The sequence below is a fragment of the Anabrus simplex genome, chromosome 2 (assembly GCF_040414725.1).
Source record: "Anabrus simplex isolate iqAnaSimp1 chromosome 2, ASM4041472v1, whole genome shotgun sequence".
Classification (NCBI taxonomy): Eukaryota; Metazoa; Arthropoda; class Insecta; order Orthoptera; family Tettigoniidae; genus Anabrus; species Anabrus simplex.
In genome coordinates, this window is record NC_090266.1 from 782,991,994 (window position 1) to 783,009,582 (window position 17,589).

The 17,589-nt window shown below is 38.7% G+C and overlaps 2 protein-coding genes across 2 annotated transcripts in view; one reads left to right on the forward strand and one right to left on the reverse strand.

Moving 5' to 3' along the window:
- The window catches only part of LOC136863686 (5-hydroxytryptamine receptor-like), a 684,082-nt gene that overhangs the window by 298,176 nt on the left and 368,317 nt on the right, over positions 1-17,589 (reverse strand). The window lies entirely within an intron of this gene.
- Positions 13,663-15,801, forward strand: LOC136863108 (uncharacterized). The gene has a single exon (XM_067139449.2). The coding sequence runs from the start codon at positions 13,748-13,750 to the stop codon at positions 15,044-15,046; it is 1,299 nt and encodes a 432-aa protein (XP_066995550.1). The 5' UTR covers positions 13,663-13,747; the 3' UTR covers positions 15,047-15,801.

The following is a 17,589-nucleotide window of genomic DNA, read 5'->3' on the forward strand; positions in this document are numbered from 1 at the left end:
TAGGATCATGCAGAACAGACTGACCTATGAACACAGGCTACATCTATGTTTTTCGTCTTCAATTTATTCTTTTCAATAGAACTAAAGCACATAGTTTTTCTTGCAAACAATACGATTCAAAGCAAGCCATAGTCTAAAATTAATTTCTAAGAGAGTATAAGAATATCTTACAAAATAGCATACGTATGCATTCAGGAAGGCAAGTGCCTAGGGGAGTCAGGGGAATGTTGGGATATATCCACCGAATAAATGTCTGATTTGTCACCCCCTCCCCTATGGGAAACACTGGTGTTAGCCACTACATGTGGCAGTCTATTCTTACATCCATAATTACCCTGAAAATGTATTCTTTATCATTATCATTATTATTATTATTATTATTATTATTATTATTATTATTATTATTATCTGTGTACGCCCCTGAACTCAGAGGAACGGAATATCATACAGATTGACTAAATTCATGTTTTTCCAAAATACACATGAAGTGTTGTTTTGGATATAAATCCAATTTTCATAATCTGGGAAGCTAATACATCTTGTGACTGATAAAACGTAGTCCACGACCTTACAGTCTTGCTGTATGTTTTCATATTAGTGAATATAACATGTTGGCCAGAATATTGTACGAAAAGGCATTTGTAAAACATGTAACTAGAAGCTCTGAAGTCTATTTTCCGATATATTTATTACAAATTGCATTGAAAATGAATACGTTATCAATACGCAAAACGAACACGCTATTTCGCTTTTCGTGGTACTTCATGTGTAGACCAATGATAATTTTGATAAAATATTTCAAAGTTAACCACAAAATATGTAATCTATGTTCACAAAGTAATCAAAATATTAAAATATATATATTGTTACGTTATATAAATCAGGAAAGAACAGTATCTCGCTTATAATGAGCTGTATTTTATGGTCAACACAATGCTAACATGAGTGAAATTCAAGTGGCGCTCTCTGGTAAACATATGTACCACTTCCGGAAGTGGAACGATTCAAATAGACTCGAAGCGCGAGTTACGAAAACAGTGGTAAATATTCTTATAAGAGAGAGTTACTAGACTAGAAAGCAGACAGTTACGGCCTCTTAGGGTATTGCCATCTGAACAGTTCCTATGACAACCCAAGTGGTAAATATATTTACCAGCAACCTATAAAGGGTTAAAGCAGCAGAAACACCAGTAGACTCGAAAATTACTCTTCATCGTATATTGTGGAGGATTCCACATGTAATTTTTTCTGATGGAGGAAAACTTCGATTTTTCAGTATTGTAGAATATGATACACAATTACCTATACGTTTTTGAAGTTGGGAGCTGCATTAGTATCATGTGTTACCACCTACAAACAAGCATATGTGGGATGTTAATACGTTACGTTTTACCGAAAAGTTTTTGTATATTATTTGTGAATTTCAAACCCATCGTAACTTCAACCATGAAAGTAATAGCTCACAGTTTGAACACTGTAAATTAAGAAATATTATAGAAATAATATATATCAACAGAATTACGTAACCCTACGAAAACATGGACATTAATTTTGAGAAAAATAAATATGGGTAGCCCTATGACATGTTTTGTAAATTCCAATCATCGTATTATCAGAAAGAAGATCGTCCGATATTTTCGCCTGAAGAATTTAAAATAAAGCACCGATTGTAGTTCTAGACTGATTATACCATGAAGAATCTATAAAAGAATCTCCTGTCGATATTTGCCTAGAATTTGAAACATCGGAAAATATTCCTGCTAACACAACAGCCTATTGTATTATTCGTATGAGTGATGTCCTTGCCATCCACTAACGAATATTGTTACAAGACTCTAAATTGGGACAGTCCGACATCATGATCAATAGTTGGTGCTTCCACACCGTACGCTATGGAACAGAAGGAAGAAACAGACTACACGGTTAGAGAGAATCGTCTTGATAACAAACAAAACTGTGAATATGCATCCTGTTCGCCTACCAGTGTAACTCATATGCAACATCTTATTCATTTCACTCAAGTAAGTGAGGCTATTGATGATGATGATGCTTGTTGTTTTAAGGGGCCTAACATCGAAGGTCATCGGCCCCAGTGAGGCTATTGAGATGTTCTATAAACATAGAAGCTTATATCAGATGCCAAATACCTGATTCATGTTTTACCACCAGGATTTTAATCTGCGTACGCTGCTCCTTTAGTAGATGCTTGTTGGAACATCCTTCCTCTCCAGAGTAAGATGTCAATCGATGTAGTTTCATGCAGACCCTGTAGACGTCATTACAAACATCGAGGTAAAATGGTTCGGATGAATGGGATGGACCTAATCCGAAGATTGTAAACTGTAGACAGTGCATGGATGAACGTTTCCCCTTCTTTAGAGTACCTGATAAAAATTCAGAAAGGCACTAAGCACATGAATAACAACATGGTAAAAACAGCATTAACTTCTTTGTGAAGCATAACATGCATAGGATAATATATTTTGAAAACTTAATTTCGTAAACATTAAATATTTTGTTTCCTTTGCATGTCGCAGGGAGGATTACAATTTTGGAAGCATACTAGCTCTTCACAGTAAGCTGATAAGGAGTACAGCAAAACTTGTCGCCAGCATAACAAAGACTGTAGTATAACCGGAAGTCGTGTGTTTAATTTTTTAATAATTACACAATAAATATTTCACTAACATTAAAATCTTCTTCGTATTCCATTCCCTTAGGCTCCTCGCACCTAAACAACATATTCTCACAAATAGCATCTATAAAGGCTTGTATTTACTAGAGAATGACCTTGATAACGAACAAGTCTAAACATGCATAACTATGTCGACGTGATCGCTGCATGATAAAACAGTATGACCTTAGTATGACACATGCTCAGTCCCGCCATTATAGAACTACACATAAAGTATGTGCAATGTGCTTGATTCTCAGCTCTGTTACGAAATTTGGAAAGTGGTACAAGGCCTGAAACTGTGTCAACTCTGGCGTAGGTGCTGAACTAAATAAAGATGCGTTTTAGGAGGAAGATTATTGATGATTAATTGTCCGTCGGATGGGGACGTAAAGCCTTGAGCAGATCTCTTGATGTTATTCGACAGAAGAAAACTATGTGCTACTACCGGGTTTTACCCTCTCCTTTCCTACTACTATCATGGCATTCATTTCATCTTATGATCTTCCATGATGAGGTTTACCTCAGGAAGGGCATCCGGTTATAAAAATCCATCTTAACAGATTCATCTCATCACAAATCCAACACCGTAGAGGTAAAGATAAGCATGCATTTTTAAATCGCCCGCACTTATTACGTCACAGCTCTGTCACTACTCCAAAGTGGGAGACGACAAAGAGCCTATGTGTGAAGTTAGGTTACCGTTCGTGGGCAAGGTTAGGTTAACACATGTGTTAACCACACCTAAAAGTCACCTCACTAGTTCGGCTCCTCCAAGGGGAACCCGTCTGAGGTTATGGTAGCTTTCCCCGTAGCGAGGTTAGGTTAATACGTCATCTCAACTACCGATAGGATTCCTCGGGGGGCTCGTCCGATTCGGCTCCTCCAAAGTGGCCCGTGAGTTTAGCATTGCCCCCGTACGTAATTATACGACGTTGTAATTCAGGTGGAGTCAGAACTTTCCGACTCGGCTCCTCCAAGTGTCCCGGTCCGATTCGGCTCCTCCAAAGTCGCCCGTGATGTTAGCATTGCTGTCGTACGTAAATGTATGACGTCATAACCTCACCTATTAGTCAAAAACAATCCAGGATGGCCAGTGAGGTAAGCATTGCCCTCGTACGTATGTGTATGACCTCATAATCGCACCTAGGGTGTCAGAAAGCATCCCAGATCATTCCCCTGGCCAATTGGGCCCCTCCAATGGAGTCTGTGAGGTTAGGCTTGCTCACGTACACAGAATCCCCGAACCATCATAGTCATACTACTCATCTGGGGTCAATTACCTCGTGGAAAAACCGTCATATTCTTACTACTGAACTAAGGGTCAGTGACCTCGTAGAAAAATGCTGACTCATCGCTGTCTCAGCACCCATTGTTTCAGAACATATAATCGCCTGCTACTGCTAACCCTACACCGCGGACCCGGCACATTGCAAGGATCTACTAAGGTCTATTCCATCTTAGTCCCATATATTAATAGAGAAAACAACACCGCAACACGGGTTAGGAGCCACGAATTACACACAGTAATTAATCGGAGATTTTGAACTTGATGTGGCGAAAATGCAACATCAAAAGCGATAGTAATTTATCAGAAAGTCTCCAGTACATATACTGTTATTTCGATTTGTCTGCTGAGTACCTAAAAGACTATTTTGAATGACAAAACAATGTTGAAGAATACTGATGCAATGATGGAGAAACAGACATTTCTGTTGTTAGTTTTTTATTGGAGTTCCTTCAATTACCATTATTGCACATTCATAAGGACATAATATACCTAAGAGAGAGGACAAATACACCTAATACTACTTCTAGATCAATGGCAATCGGCAATATTCTCACATCCATAGCCTAGTGGGCTAATGCACTCATGTGCACTAATCACATGCTTTATACAACGTCCACAATGGTGGGATGTCTAGTAAAAGCTCATCATTCAAACCTGTGATAATTTTGTCAGGTCCAGTCACATTTTATTGGCAAGTATAATCTCTTATTTCATATCTTTATTGAAAATGGTGGTACAGTATTCCATAAAGTGCGAGACCCACATTCAGATGAGAGTAAATAATCAACAGTGAATGATCTCGTCTATTTGAACACGGCATCAGACAAAAGGAATCACTCACAGCGTCCATTGATTTTAATCCGTAGAGAATTACGTGTGCGTTCCATTCTTTGAAGGGCCGATGACCCTAGATGTTAGACCCCTTTAAACAACAAGCAACATCATCATCATTTTTCGAAAGTGTTGCAAGTTACAGACTTAACAGCTACCGTCTCATACATGTAGAAAGATGCATACAATATCAATCTCTCACTATGACAGGTGGAGTTTGAATAGCTACATTTGCGGATCATTGGTAGAATGCCGGCCTCCATGTACCAAGATCGCGAGTTCAAATCCGGTAGAGGTTGTCGGCTATCTGAAGGAGGGGAAAACGCTTCATTCGGCAGCTATTTATGTCGTACGGTATCGGCAGGACACAGCTGCTGTTTACCCGGTAAAACTAATTAGAACTCAGCCATTGATCGCCCAAATGAAGCCCACTTCTCTGCCATGCGTGGAGTAAACCGTAACATCGAAACTATACAGCGTTAAATCGTAATGCCTGCTCAAGGAAAATGAGGCCGCATTGAACCCATAATTCTACCTTGCTAAATATTGCAACTAGAAAATTGCAGCTACAAGATGCAACTACAAGTGCAACTGTAAGTCTTTATTGCAAGTTCATCTCACAGTTCGTGGCGTGACAACTCGAAGTGAGAAGCGAGCCACCCATTCGAAAGAGGTCGGAACACTTCGGCAGACCTCGGGTAATTAATAATGAACTTCTAGATAATAATCCTCATTGCGAGAGATTTCAGCACTATCATTAACAAAGAAATAAGTAATTAAGAATTTTAAGAAATATTTGATGAAGCTAAAGTCCACAGGGTTGAAATGTATTTAATTAGGCCTGGAGAGTAGTGGCATTTAAGTTGGCTGTGAGGGAAGCACGTGTCAAAGGCACGCAATCAAAATGCGCGCGAAATCGCCTGCACGAAATTAATTAAGCCCGTTAAAGGGACGGGAAAAACCAGCAAACAACACCATCATGACTTGAAAATGAAGTGGAATGTTTGGGGTGAGTTTCGAATATTCCGGTCCAGTGGTTATCAAAATGTATGACTGCGCCATAATACATCACGACAAGTAAAGCGTCCATAGAAATGCCTTAAATACCCCATCTCCAGAGAGGAGCTCCACTCAATTTGCAATCGTTCTCGAGGGTGAATCCACGTCGGGCGACATCAAGTAGAGGTCTTGAACTGTTCCTTCAATAAACTTGTGAAATTTATAAAGTTAGTCGGCTAGAGATAGAAGATTTCTACGAAGTGGTAAATTACAAATGAAGGCTCAATTATTGATACAATATAGTTACGACATCTACCATAATCAGTAAAGAAAATCATTAATTGAATTAGTATAGGATTCCTGAACTTCTCAATTGGAAACAGCGAATTCATGGTTAGCATTCGTGACTTACTGAGACGCGGTGTACTTTTGTAATCGGTAAAGGGAACTGTAGACTGGCAGAGATAAGCTTCGGGTTTCATATCCTTAAAACACCTGGCCTAAGGGGGAGGTGGATATTCCCACAGACGAGAGTTGAATTCACGGCACAAAACGGACCGGTTGTACATATTATGTGTGTCTAGAATAATTTATTATTTATTATTTACGGGTGTAGAATCTGTGTAATTATAAGAAATATATATGTGAAGAATGGGCTCTTCAATCATGAGTGGCTAAGATTGAGACGAGCTGGCTCAAGATGGAACCGAGATAACTCCATGCTCACGACGCCTTCGGTCTGATTTAAATATCGTGTTTTGTAGTTAGGATGTACATACTTGTGCCGTTAAATTACTATGTGGCGTGTGTAAAAATTAGGTGTATTGCAATGTTTAGGTGAATTGTCTGTTATTCATGACAGTGCGCGAAACTTTAAAAATGTGTGTAAATTGCCTTAAAAATGTAAAAGGTGAAGTTTTAAATATTGCAATGAAAATTTTCGACGGAGAGGAAGTTTTGTGACAGGGTGTATGTTAAGGTGTAATATTTCTGATACCGGCTGTGTATGATGACGATGTCCTGTAAGCAATCCAGAACAGTTGACGAATTCAAAGGTGATAAAATCCAAGTGAGCGCGTTGTAACACCTATTTTAAGTACTAGTTGATGTTCTCCTATGATTACTATTTTATATGAGACCGTAGCTTTGGCAATTAAGTCTAAGTGACGGTTCTATTTAGTATCAGCAAAGTGCATTTTGTGATAGCCGACCTCACGAACAAAATACATTCTGACACACGGTCAATGTAATATTTGATTATTGTAAACTTTATTCTCTTCTGTATCTTTACGAGACGAAATTATCGCTGACTAGAAACATTGCGTACGTGAAAAATGAATTTTATTAGAATTATAGTTTAGTTTGAGTAGATTGATGATAGGTTACTTCACTGGACAGTTCACGGTGATACATGTTTGGAACGTTGGGATGATAGGTCATTTGGAGCATCGCACTTGAGTTGTGCCGTGCATATCGGGATGGTAGTGATTACTGTTTTCAATGACATTACGTCAAATTAAACGAGAGCTGTGTTTGTTTTGATGTAGCGAACTTCACTGCATGTGTTGAGATTGTATTGAGGAATAGATTAAACTATTCGGACATGTTGTTTAATTTCGATTTCACGCTTTATTATAAGAAATGGACTCAGTTATATTTCCAGGTTCGAGTTCATTCTGTGGCGAATTTCATTTCATTGTGCTAGAGTTTTAACGAGGATTAGATTTAAATATCCGGGATTTTGATTAAAGTTTCGATTTCGCCTAACGGTATAAATGATGTGTAGGTACCATAACGTTCGCTCAATGATAGATTTAGGATGCTGCGTGTATTATATAAGTTAAGGATGAGTGGACACTGTAATGTAGGTTGAACGACAGGATTAGGGAGTTGTCTGTACCTAGTCAAGTCATAGGTTAGTCATTTTCGCGAATTGACTTGAACGATGTTAGTGTTTGCAGTGGTGGATACGAATGTCAGGTACTATTCAGGCCATGTTTCGGCATAATTCATACTAGCCAGAAGGTGGTCCCATAATAGCGTTGCATCAGTAGTGGCTGAATGTAAGGATTGTCCCACGTGGAAACCGTTGATTTATGTAGGATTTACACTACTCTTGCGGTTTCGATTCGTCAGCTGTTAGAATATGTATTTCATTTTCATTTTGTCCGACTCGTTGGCTGAATGGTCAGCGTACTGGTCTTCGGTACAGAGGATCCCGGGTTCGATTCCCTGCCGGGTCGGGGATTTTAACCTTAATTGGTTAATTCCAGTAGCCCGGGGGCTGGGTGTTTGTGCTCTCCCCAATATCCCTGCAACTCACACACCACACATAACACTATCCTCCACCACAATAACACACAGTTACCTACAAATGGCAGATGACGCCCACCCTCATCGGAGGGTCTGCCTTACAAGGGCTGCACTTGGCTAGAAATAGCCATACGAAATTAATTAAATTTTCATTTTTCGTTATTCACTTTATTTGAGGTGAGATGTTGGTCTACCTATTACTTGTAGTTTAGTTTAATGGAGCAATTGTAGATAGATTTGTAATGGTAGTCGTAGTTCTGCAGTATTGGAAAGATTTCCTTTTATGTGTTTTACATTGTAGACTTGTACGTTAACAAACTCAACGACTTAATTGTTTTATAACCTGAAAGTTGGTTTAGTAATAACATTTTCAAGTGACTTATCACATTTCCTTAACTTCAGTGTTTGGCATTTCTTCTAAATGCATAATGAATTAATGTTTTCCTGCATTTAGCAGTTTTGTTCCTTCAGGACGACGTAATGTAAGATCTCCTCGAATCGAGTGTTGTTGGTTTCTTCTGAACATCTGTTTGGAGTGATGCATGCTACAGCATCGGGATTCTTCTATAACTTAAGGGTGTCACGAGATGACAGTACATGGTGGAATTTTATTTTTGATTGTGACCATTGCTGTTAACTTGCAATGAACACCATGCTTTCTAGTAATATTTCGCAACCTATCCAAAGCAGCTGATAGTCGATTTGGTTCGATTAATGGTCCATTGGGGGGATATTCCAAAATCCGATAGGATAGTAAACTGGTGGATAACCTTAATTAAATGTAAATCTGGAATTCTGTTTGTTGAAGGTCAGATTTTCCACGGACCGTGTGGATTTACTCTCAGTTACCGTTTGGATCCATGGTGCCCGATTTTCAGGTTTTATTCTCGTTTCCTGTTTTTTTTTGCTGCCCACGAATTTACACTACATTTTCATTATTTAAAATATAATTTTAAACACTAATAAAAAGATAAGACTCACATTATGTATTGTGACTACGTTAAAACGTTGTAAAACTATTAACTGATTTTTATCGTGATTTAATTTGAATAAATATTTTAGTATTTTTTGCTCTTCATTTAAATTAGTTAGGCTCTCTTCTGAACTCTATCGTTTGGTCGATGAAGTGACAGAAATAACTCGCAACGACCCTAAGATCTAAGAGTTCGATATTGCTCTACTGAAGCAGCCGAGGCAGACGACCACCGATGGGACAGTGAGATCAAGGGTTCAGTATGATTATTATTACAATTTGAATGAAGAGAAGATGAAGAGCGGAGGGATATACTTTCTGTACTCCATGAGTAGGGCCATCAAACGACGAATCCAGTGAGGTGTTGGTTGATAAATAACATTCGTCGGGCTGAGTGGCTCAGACGGTTGAGGCGCTTGCCTTCTGACCCCAACTTGGCTGGTTCGATCCTGCCTCAGTCCGGTGGTATTTGAACATGCTAAGATACGTCAGCCTCGTGTCGGCAGATTAGCTGGCGAGTAAAAGTGCTCCGAGCGGGCGAGTTGGCTGTGCGGTTAAGGGTGCATAGCTATGAACTTGCATCCGGGAGATAGTGGGTTCGAATCCCACTGTCGGCAGACATGAAGATGGTGTACCGTGGTTTCCCATTTTCACTCCAGGCAAATGTCGGGGCCGTACCTTTATTAAGGGAATGGTCGCTTCCTTCCCATTTCTAGGCTTCTCCTCTTCCATGGTCGCCATAAAACCTGTGTCGATGCGACGTAAAGCAAAGTAGCAAAAAGAAAGTGCCCCTGCGGGACTAAATTCCGGAACCTAGGCGTCTCCGAAAACCATAAAGTAGTTAGTGGGACGTAAAGCCATTATTATTATTATTATTATTATTATTATTATTATTATTATTATTATTATTATTATTATTATTATTATTGTTATGAAATATTCAGAGTGGCGATAATAGGAAAGATGATCTCGTAAAACTTGCTTGGCTGGTCAACGAGCGGAAATAAATTGCATACCAAATCGGTAGTTCCTCGGCTTAGATTGACAAGAAGTGTCACTGATCAGGTCGTCAAAATCTCAAGAGAGGTTAAAGCTCTGTTTACAGAATCTGCTAACGGCCACTGGGCAACTTTCTTGAATAAGATACAAATAAATTTGCCCATCGCACAGAATCCACAATAAAGTAAATTATTTGCTACCCACTGGTGAGATAGTCTGATAAAAAATGCCTTTGCATTGATCGTCTTGAATCTCTAAAAAATGTATCAGTGTATTTCTACTGATCTAGTCACTTTTATCAAGCTGTAATAATACAAATTACGTTTAAATGTTTTATATAGCCGCTCGGAAAGAAAACGATTAGCACGTAGTGTTGTGTTATTTCCTCACAACTACACGTTTCTCAGAAGCAATTGATCCGATAGATGTTATGAGCATCCAAATGGTTTGTATCTACATGGGAGGTGAGTGATATTCTGGTAATACATAATCTTAAGTTTGATAAAATATTAAATATGAGGAAGATACAAAACCATGCTCTCGTTCCTTTTGTGTGTGACTACATTCTGTCCACAACGTTTCCTTCGGTTAATGTCCCAAATACTTTATTTCTCATTTTTTTCCGTTGTGAAATACCTTTACCCGGCTCAATATTTCTTTTATGTCATTCCGTATGTATAATTTCTTCATTAGTTTCAAGTCATTAGGTTACAAATTTTGGACGCAAAATGATATTAAGACCAAGATACTGGCATTAACAAAACTGCTTAGTACATTTTCACCCCACTCAATCCCACTCTGCCATTGTATGCCTTTCTGTTATCACGTCATATAAAGAACGAAGAATAAGGAAGTATTTCAACCTTGCGTGATCCCTATAACCTCCTTGAACCCAGAACTGAATCTACCATCAACTCTCAGTTTAGCCTAACTGTAGTCATGAATAGCTTTAATTTCATGTAAATAGGCCTACTTACCCTTTTAATATACAATCCTTGGGCATGGCTAATGTATTTTCTCTTGCTACTTGGGCATGTGCATTCTTCTATATCCATATCATAGCAATCAAACCCTATCGTAGTAATTTTCAATTATTCACCTTATACTGTAAATCTGGTCTTGATGGTCACCTTTCATCTTATCCTTCACCAATGCCATAAATTATTTTCTCAAAACCAGAGAGATATATACTTTCTGTCTAAGCAGAACCAATTGAATAGTATAAAAATTACTATTACTTGTATTTTTATTAATATAGAATATTAATTTTTTAACAATTGATTTTGTTTAGCTACAAATATTAGTGCATCTATTTATTCATAATAGAAACAACTTAGAAGTGGCTTCTCTGTTGTTTGTTGTGTACTCTCTACATAAAGTTGGTAATATATTGAAAAGTCATACTCCGAAGTTTACTAGGTCCTTGAGATTCCTTGAATTTATTGGTAACAGAATGTCAGCATGTAATGCCTGTTATATTAATAGAATCGCACTCTTTACAATTGGCTTTACTTCGAACCGACACAGATAGGTCTTATGGCGACGATGGGATAGGAAAGTACTAGGAGAGAGAAGAAAGCGGCCGTGGCCTTAATTAAGGTACTTCCCCAGCATTTGCCTTGTGTGAAAATGGAAAACGACCGAAAACCATCTTCAGGGCTGCTGACAGTGGGGTTCGAACCCGCTACCTCGCGGATGCAAGCTCACAGCTGGGCAGAATCGTACTCTTCAACGCATTCATACGAATATGCAGTCTAGAGAAGTGTTGAAAAGCACTTTTGTGAAATTCACTCGGCCATGAAAACCAAACAATATAGCTAACTCAGTACTTCAATATCTGCTGGTCATCTGGTCCTTTAGCAATCGTTATATAGTTATATAGTTTATATTTAGTTACAGAATATGATATAGCCGGCCCTGAGGTTTATCATGGTTGCCCCTTACTCGGAGGCTCTGTGTTCAATCCGGGTCCAATTCTCGACCAGGTCAGGTATAATTTTACCCGGATGTGAAGACTGGTTTGGGCTCCAATCAGACAACATGAGTACAATTTAGAGGCTAAATGACGATGTTGTAGCAGTTCCGGTCTAGAAAGCGAAGAATAAAAGGACCACGCGTCACCTCTTAATCTGTAGGCGTTCGGGCTGAGCAGTGGTCGCTTGATAGATCAAGGGTCATCAGGGCTGTAGTTCCATGGGGAGAGGTTGAATTTCATATGGTATATAAACTTTGGACTATACATCATAGTCTTAAACGTCGCTTAGTTCGCAAAAATCGTATGCTCCAATTCATTAACATGATAAGAATCGATGTTGTTACACAACGTTAATTTCGTATGTTGATATGTTTCAAAGCCAACCACGATCAAGACAAATAATATTAAAACATTCTTTGTTATTATACAATAAAACCTCGCTTAATAGAGTTGTGCAATGGAACTGAAAAATATCGAATGTCATTAACCAGTGCTTACAGAGTAATCAGTTATCGTTCCACCACCTTCAATGAGGTCACTGACATATGAGGGCTTACGAATGCGACAACTCTATGCCGTTGGTTTCCGACACCTAAAGGAAATCTGTGGGACAAAATTCCTTTTCCTAGGCCCTTTAAAATCTGTAGTAATCGAAGGGACGATAAACAATTAATAATAGTATGGTTACAATTTCAAACACAGTTCCGTTTGTGAATGAAAAGATAACTTCAGATAAATGACCAAACAACAGCTGGGAAAAGACGTGGTGCCATGAGAACCTTTTCATATAGTGAATGTGGAAGAATCCAGATAAATGCTACTACATCATAGTTTGTGCCGGAGCCCTCAGTCCCCCTTGGAATGTGTCTTAACACGTACAGTTATGAAGGATTTAATATAAGAACTGCTCAAAGATCAGAATCATTTTATCTATTTAATTAAAAGTTTTGAAAAATATGTCAATCATTTGAAAGTATACAGTTAATTCATGATCATGAAGACAATGCAACTCTCAGCCGCCGAAGGCGAAAGATAGCACTACATAAGCTACTTAGAATGAAACATGCTTAATACATTGTTCTAGGTGCCTTCTTGTCCTGCCGGGCTGAGTGGCTCAGACCGTTGAGGCGATGGCTTTCTGACCTCAACTTGGCACGTTCGATCCCGGCTCAACCCGGTGGTATTTGAAGGTGGCCAAATACGTTTGCCTCGTGTCGGTAGATTTACTGGCTCGTAAAAAACTCCTGCGGGACTAAATTCCGGCACTTCGGCGTCTCCGAAAACCGTAAAATTAGTTAGTGGGACGTAAAGCAATTAACATTATTATTATTATTATTATTAATTACCTTCCTGTCCTGGCTTGAAGTAATAATCTCGCCCAGTTCAGCTAATGAATGTAACACCCTATGGTTGAATAACTCTGCAGTTAGCGAGTCTTAAAGAAAATAATAACTTATGATGTAATTCAGTACTTGGCGAGCGATACAGCATTCATGTTACATAACGCATGTCTGGCCTTGAGCTTATCAACGGGAGCTCTCACTACACTCACGTCATAAAATTGCTTTCTATTACACAGTATGTAATCGTTGCTAACGCATTCGGCCTCGACCTCTGGAGTGCTAAGGGCAGCTGGACTGTGCAGCTGGAAGGCGGTAGAAGCAAGCAGTGTACATTAAGAAGTATTTGAATATGGCAGCACCAAAGACCCTCTCAACTGAAGATTACTCTCATATCGTTCAACAGTGTCTTGGGGCGAATGATTTCAAAATTATCTGCTGTGAGGAACGTAAACTTAGCGAAGAACCAATGGGACTACTTGGAGATCATTTCAGCACAACAGTTACTGTGCAAAGAGGAAGTGAACAATGTGATATTAAGTTTTTTGTTAAAACATTTCCAATAAATGAAAATCAAGTGAAATTGATAGAGGAAACTGGTGCTTTCAAAAAAGAAGTTATTTTTTACTCCGTCCTCGTTGAAGAATTGAAGAGTTTTAATGTGTTAAGTGAGGGACTGCGTGCAGATAATGATGAGATCAATAACAAAACGTGGTTATGCCGATGTTACCTCGCGCGCTCTGACGTACTTGTACTTGAAGACCTCACTCAATTGGGATTTTTTGGTTTTAATCCGAGAGATGTACTCGACTTTCATCACACTACATTAATACTCCAGAAACTCGCTTTATTTCACGCTTCTTCTCTTATACTGGAGGAGAAACAGTCTGAGAGTACTGGTAAAACCTATCGAATTAATGAAGTCCATCCCGAGCTTATAAAAGAGACTTTCTACGTATGTAAACCCAATCATCCTGGAGAAATGCTGTTGGAAGCGTCAGTGAATGCTTTAATACGCACAGTGAAACTTCTGCCAGTATGTAAAACACCTGATATAGAGAGAAATATAGATGAAATACTTTCCCGCGAGGCTCGCTCTATATTGGAACTAGTGAAACCATCCAAAAAGTACCGTAACGTATTGTGCCATGCTGACATGTGGAGCAACAATATTCTTTGCAGATATGGAGAGAATCGAAACCCGATAGACGCCATACTGGTTGATTTTCAGCTTATTAGATATTCACCACCCACACAAGATATCTTCAACTTTCTCTATTTAATGACGAGGCGAGCATTCAGAGAAGCACATCTCAAAGAGTTCCTGTCTGTTTATTACCGGACTCTCAGCGAAGAATTACGTCTTCATCATTTAGATCCTGAGAAGATTCTTCCATGGTCGGAACTGTTGGACAGCTGTGAGGAGCAGCAGCACTATGGACGTATAAATGCATGGCACTGCCTGCATTTCGTGACTATAGACCGTGAGGTCCTCAAGAAGATCATGATGGACTCAGAGTTATATCAGAAAGTAATTGGTGAAAAACGAGCAGAAATAGTGTGCGAGCAATTCCAGAGCGATAACGTGTATCGCGAGAGGATGACAGAAGTGCTCAACGAATTTCTTGAGTGTCATGTGCTACAGAAGTGAGTTTAGGGAAATATGCTTGCGTGATTCAACTATAACTTCTAAGACCGTTTCATAATAGTTTATAGTAATGATGTGAAAATGTAGGCCAGTACGAGATCTCACTTTCTTACTAATAAGAATATATCATAGAAATTTAATATGAACATGAATCACTTACAATGCAATGTAATTCGTAGGTTTAGGGTGCGAATATTTCTGGAGTACATATCCTGACCCCTTCATTATTGTTATAATAAATGTTGAAATTCAGGGAGAAATATGAAATATCATTTCTATATAACTAATAAGATTTATTGCCCGCACTCTCAGAAATTCTTATCAGAAGATTGTCGAAAAGATTCTTGGTCATTCTTGATCCACAGTTATTCATAGGATATAACTATGTTACAGAATAAGTTATAATTGATTTTCTCTCACTCATTCTGAGTTATTATTTCATTTATCTAATCATGAAGGAGAAAATGGCTAGAAAAAGTTTTAATAGCAATATCATTACATTAAAGATTACGGAAATAGGTAAATATTGAATAACATTGCCTCCTAAGAAAAAAGGCCCCTTCTACATGTAAAAGCACTGATTTTAAAATATTAAACTCAATAATGCCAAAAATCGAAATTGAAATTCAGAATCAAAACTTTCAGAGTATATGTTGTAATGCGAGTTAATTAAATAATACTAATGGTCTTTCAGACCGTAATTACTATGGCTTTCATACCGAAATGCACAGTTCATTATTATAAAATGATTTATAACTTCTCGCTTAAAATAAGATCTACTCGTGTGTATTTTGTTGTTCTCTCTCTATTATTTAGAACTTATGAAGGAAACAATCCTAATTAAATACTTAATTACAATTTTTAAGAATTCATATTATGGGCATAAATATTGAAAGGAGCTACTAATTTTAGTCTTTACGCGAAGTTTTGAAGTGTCCTGACAGGAAAGTGCCGTGAGCTGGAAAAAGAAAGAAAGAAGATGAAATTTTCGCACGTAAGTACGTTAAACTGTTATGTTCATTGTACCGTATATACTTCGCAATTTTTGTACAATTTCTATTTAAACTTCCGAATATATAAGGCGGCATTCGCTGTAAGTATTAACATTAACAATAATATTCGTAATATTAAAAATACAGACAAGGGACCACCCTACGGGATTTTTGAGAAAATATCGAGCTGCACAGTCCGAAAATGCACGAACCATATTATTCCGTACCATTCCGTACCAGCACTCATGTAAATAGTATGATTCTCTGCGGTTAATATTTGCGAAGTTGAAGCATATGAGAGTTATGTTTTCGGGAATTTTCAAACTTTCTTAGGCAGTGGAACTTCTTCTTATTCTACAACAGTAATACGATTATGACGGAAATCAGAGTTGCTGTTCATTGATTCACACATGATGGGTCGGAATTAACATTCCGAAGTCGATATGAAGAAAATAAATTCTCACATTTTCGACCTCCGCATAACTTTGTTCCTGACGGCTGTAAGGCAATCATCCTGGCACCGTCATCTCGGTTTTGGAGTAAGTTTTCTGATTGTAGCCAACATGGGAGGTCGGAACTGATTTTCAGACAGTCAAATCACTAATTGAAAAAATCAAAAATCTCTTGTCGTCTGTCATGTTTCGCCTTCAGATGCGAATATAAGGCGTCAAGTATTTTCTCTTCAGGCATCTCAACCACCTTGTTATGCCGTTTGGGCTTAGCTTTAAGTCCCACTACCTACTTGTACAGTTTTCGGAGACGCCGAGGTGCCGGAATTTAGTCCCGCAGGAGTTCTTTTATGTGCCAGTGAAATTACCGAATCGAGGCTGACGTATTTGAGCACCTTCAAATACCATCGGACTGAGCCAGGATCGAACTTGCCAAGTTTGAAGACAGAAGGCAACGCCTCAACCGTCTGGAAAGATCCGAGATTTACAAATAGGATAAGGCTTGCATAACTGATAGGCGTTTGAACTGTTCGTTATATTTTGGCGTGTTTTCTTCAGATGCTGCCTGTTTAGCAATAAAGGAAAGCTCCTCTGCACAATTAGTCATTACAAGTGGTCCTACGCGTGCTTTCTTTGTTTTTAGCGCACAGTCCTCGAACTGTTTAACAGGCCTACCGCGGGTAGTGGGGAAGCGTGCACGCATGATAGAGCCGCTTTTCGTTTTTAGGTAGAAAATCCGGCTGAAACTTGTGCGACATACACCATTTCTTGCTCAATATCACGCTCAGTAATGCACTGAATTTGTATACAAAGGAGTGTTTTCCTAGAGACAGGCTTGTTGCGTCGCATCGGACGCAACGCGCCCAGCGCAACACGCCCTCCTCTCCTCTATGTAAAAGTAATATTGATGCTTTCCTGCAGAGCGCAACACGTCCTACGCCAGCAACAAACGCTCGGCGGTTTAGACGGACCGGTTCTGAACGACTTAATGCGTCTCGCCCAGCGTACTATTTGAATTCAGAGTTCATCACGTGATATTACCAGCCACGGGCGTCAAATCCAAAGTCTGTTTTACTAAAAGCCCTACGACATTTCATTATTTCGT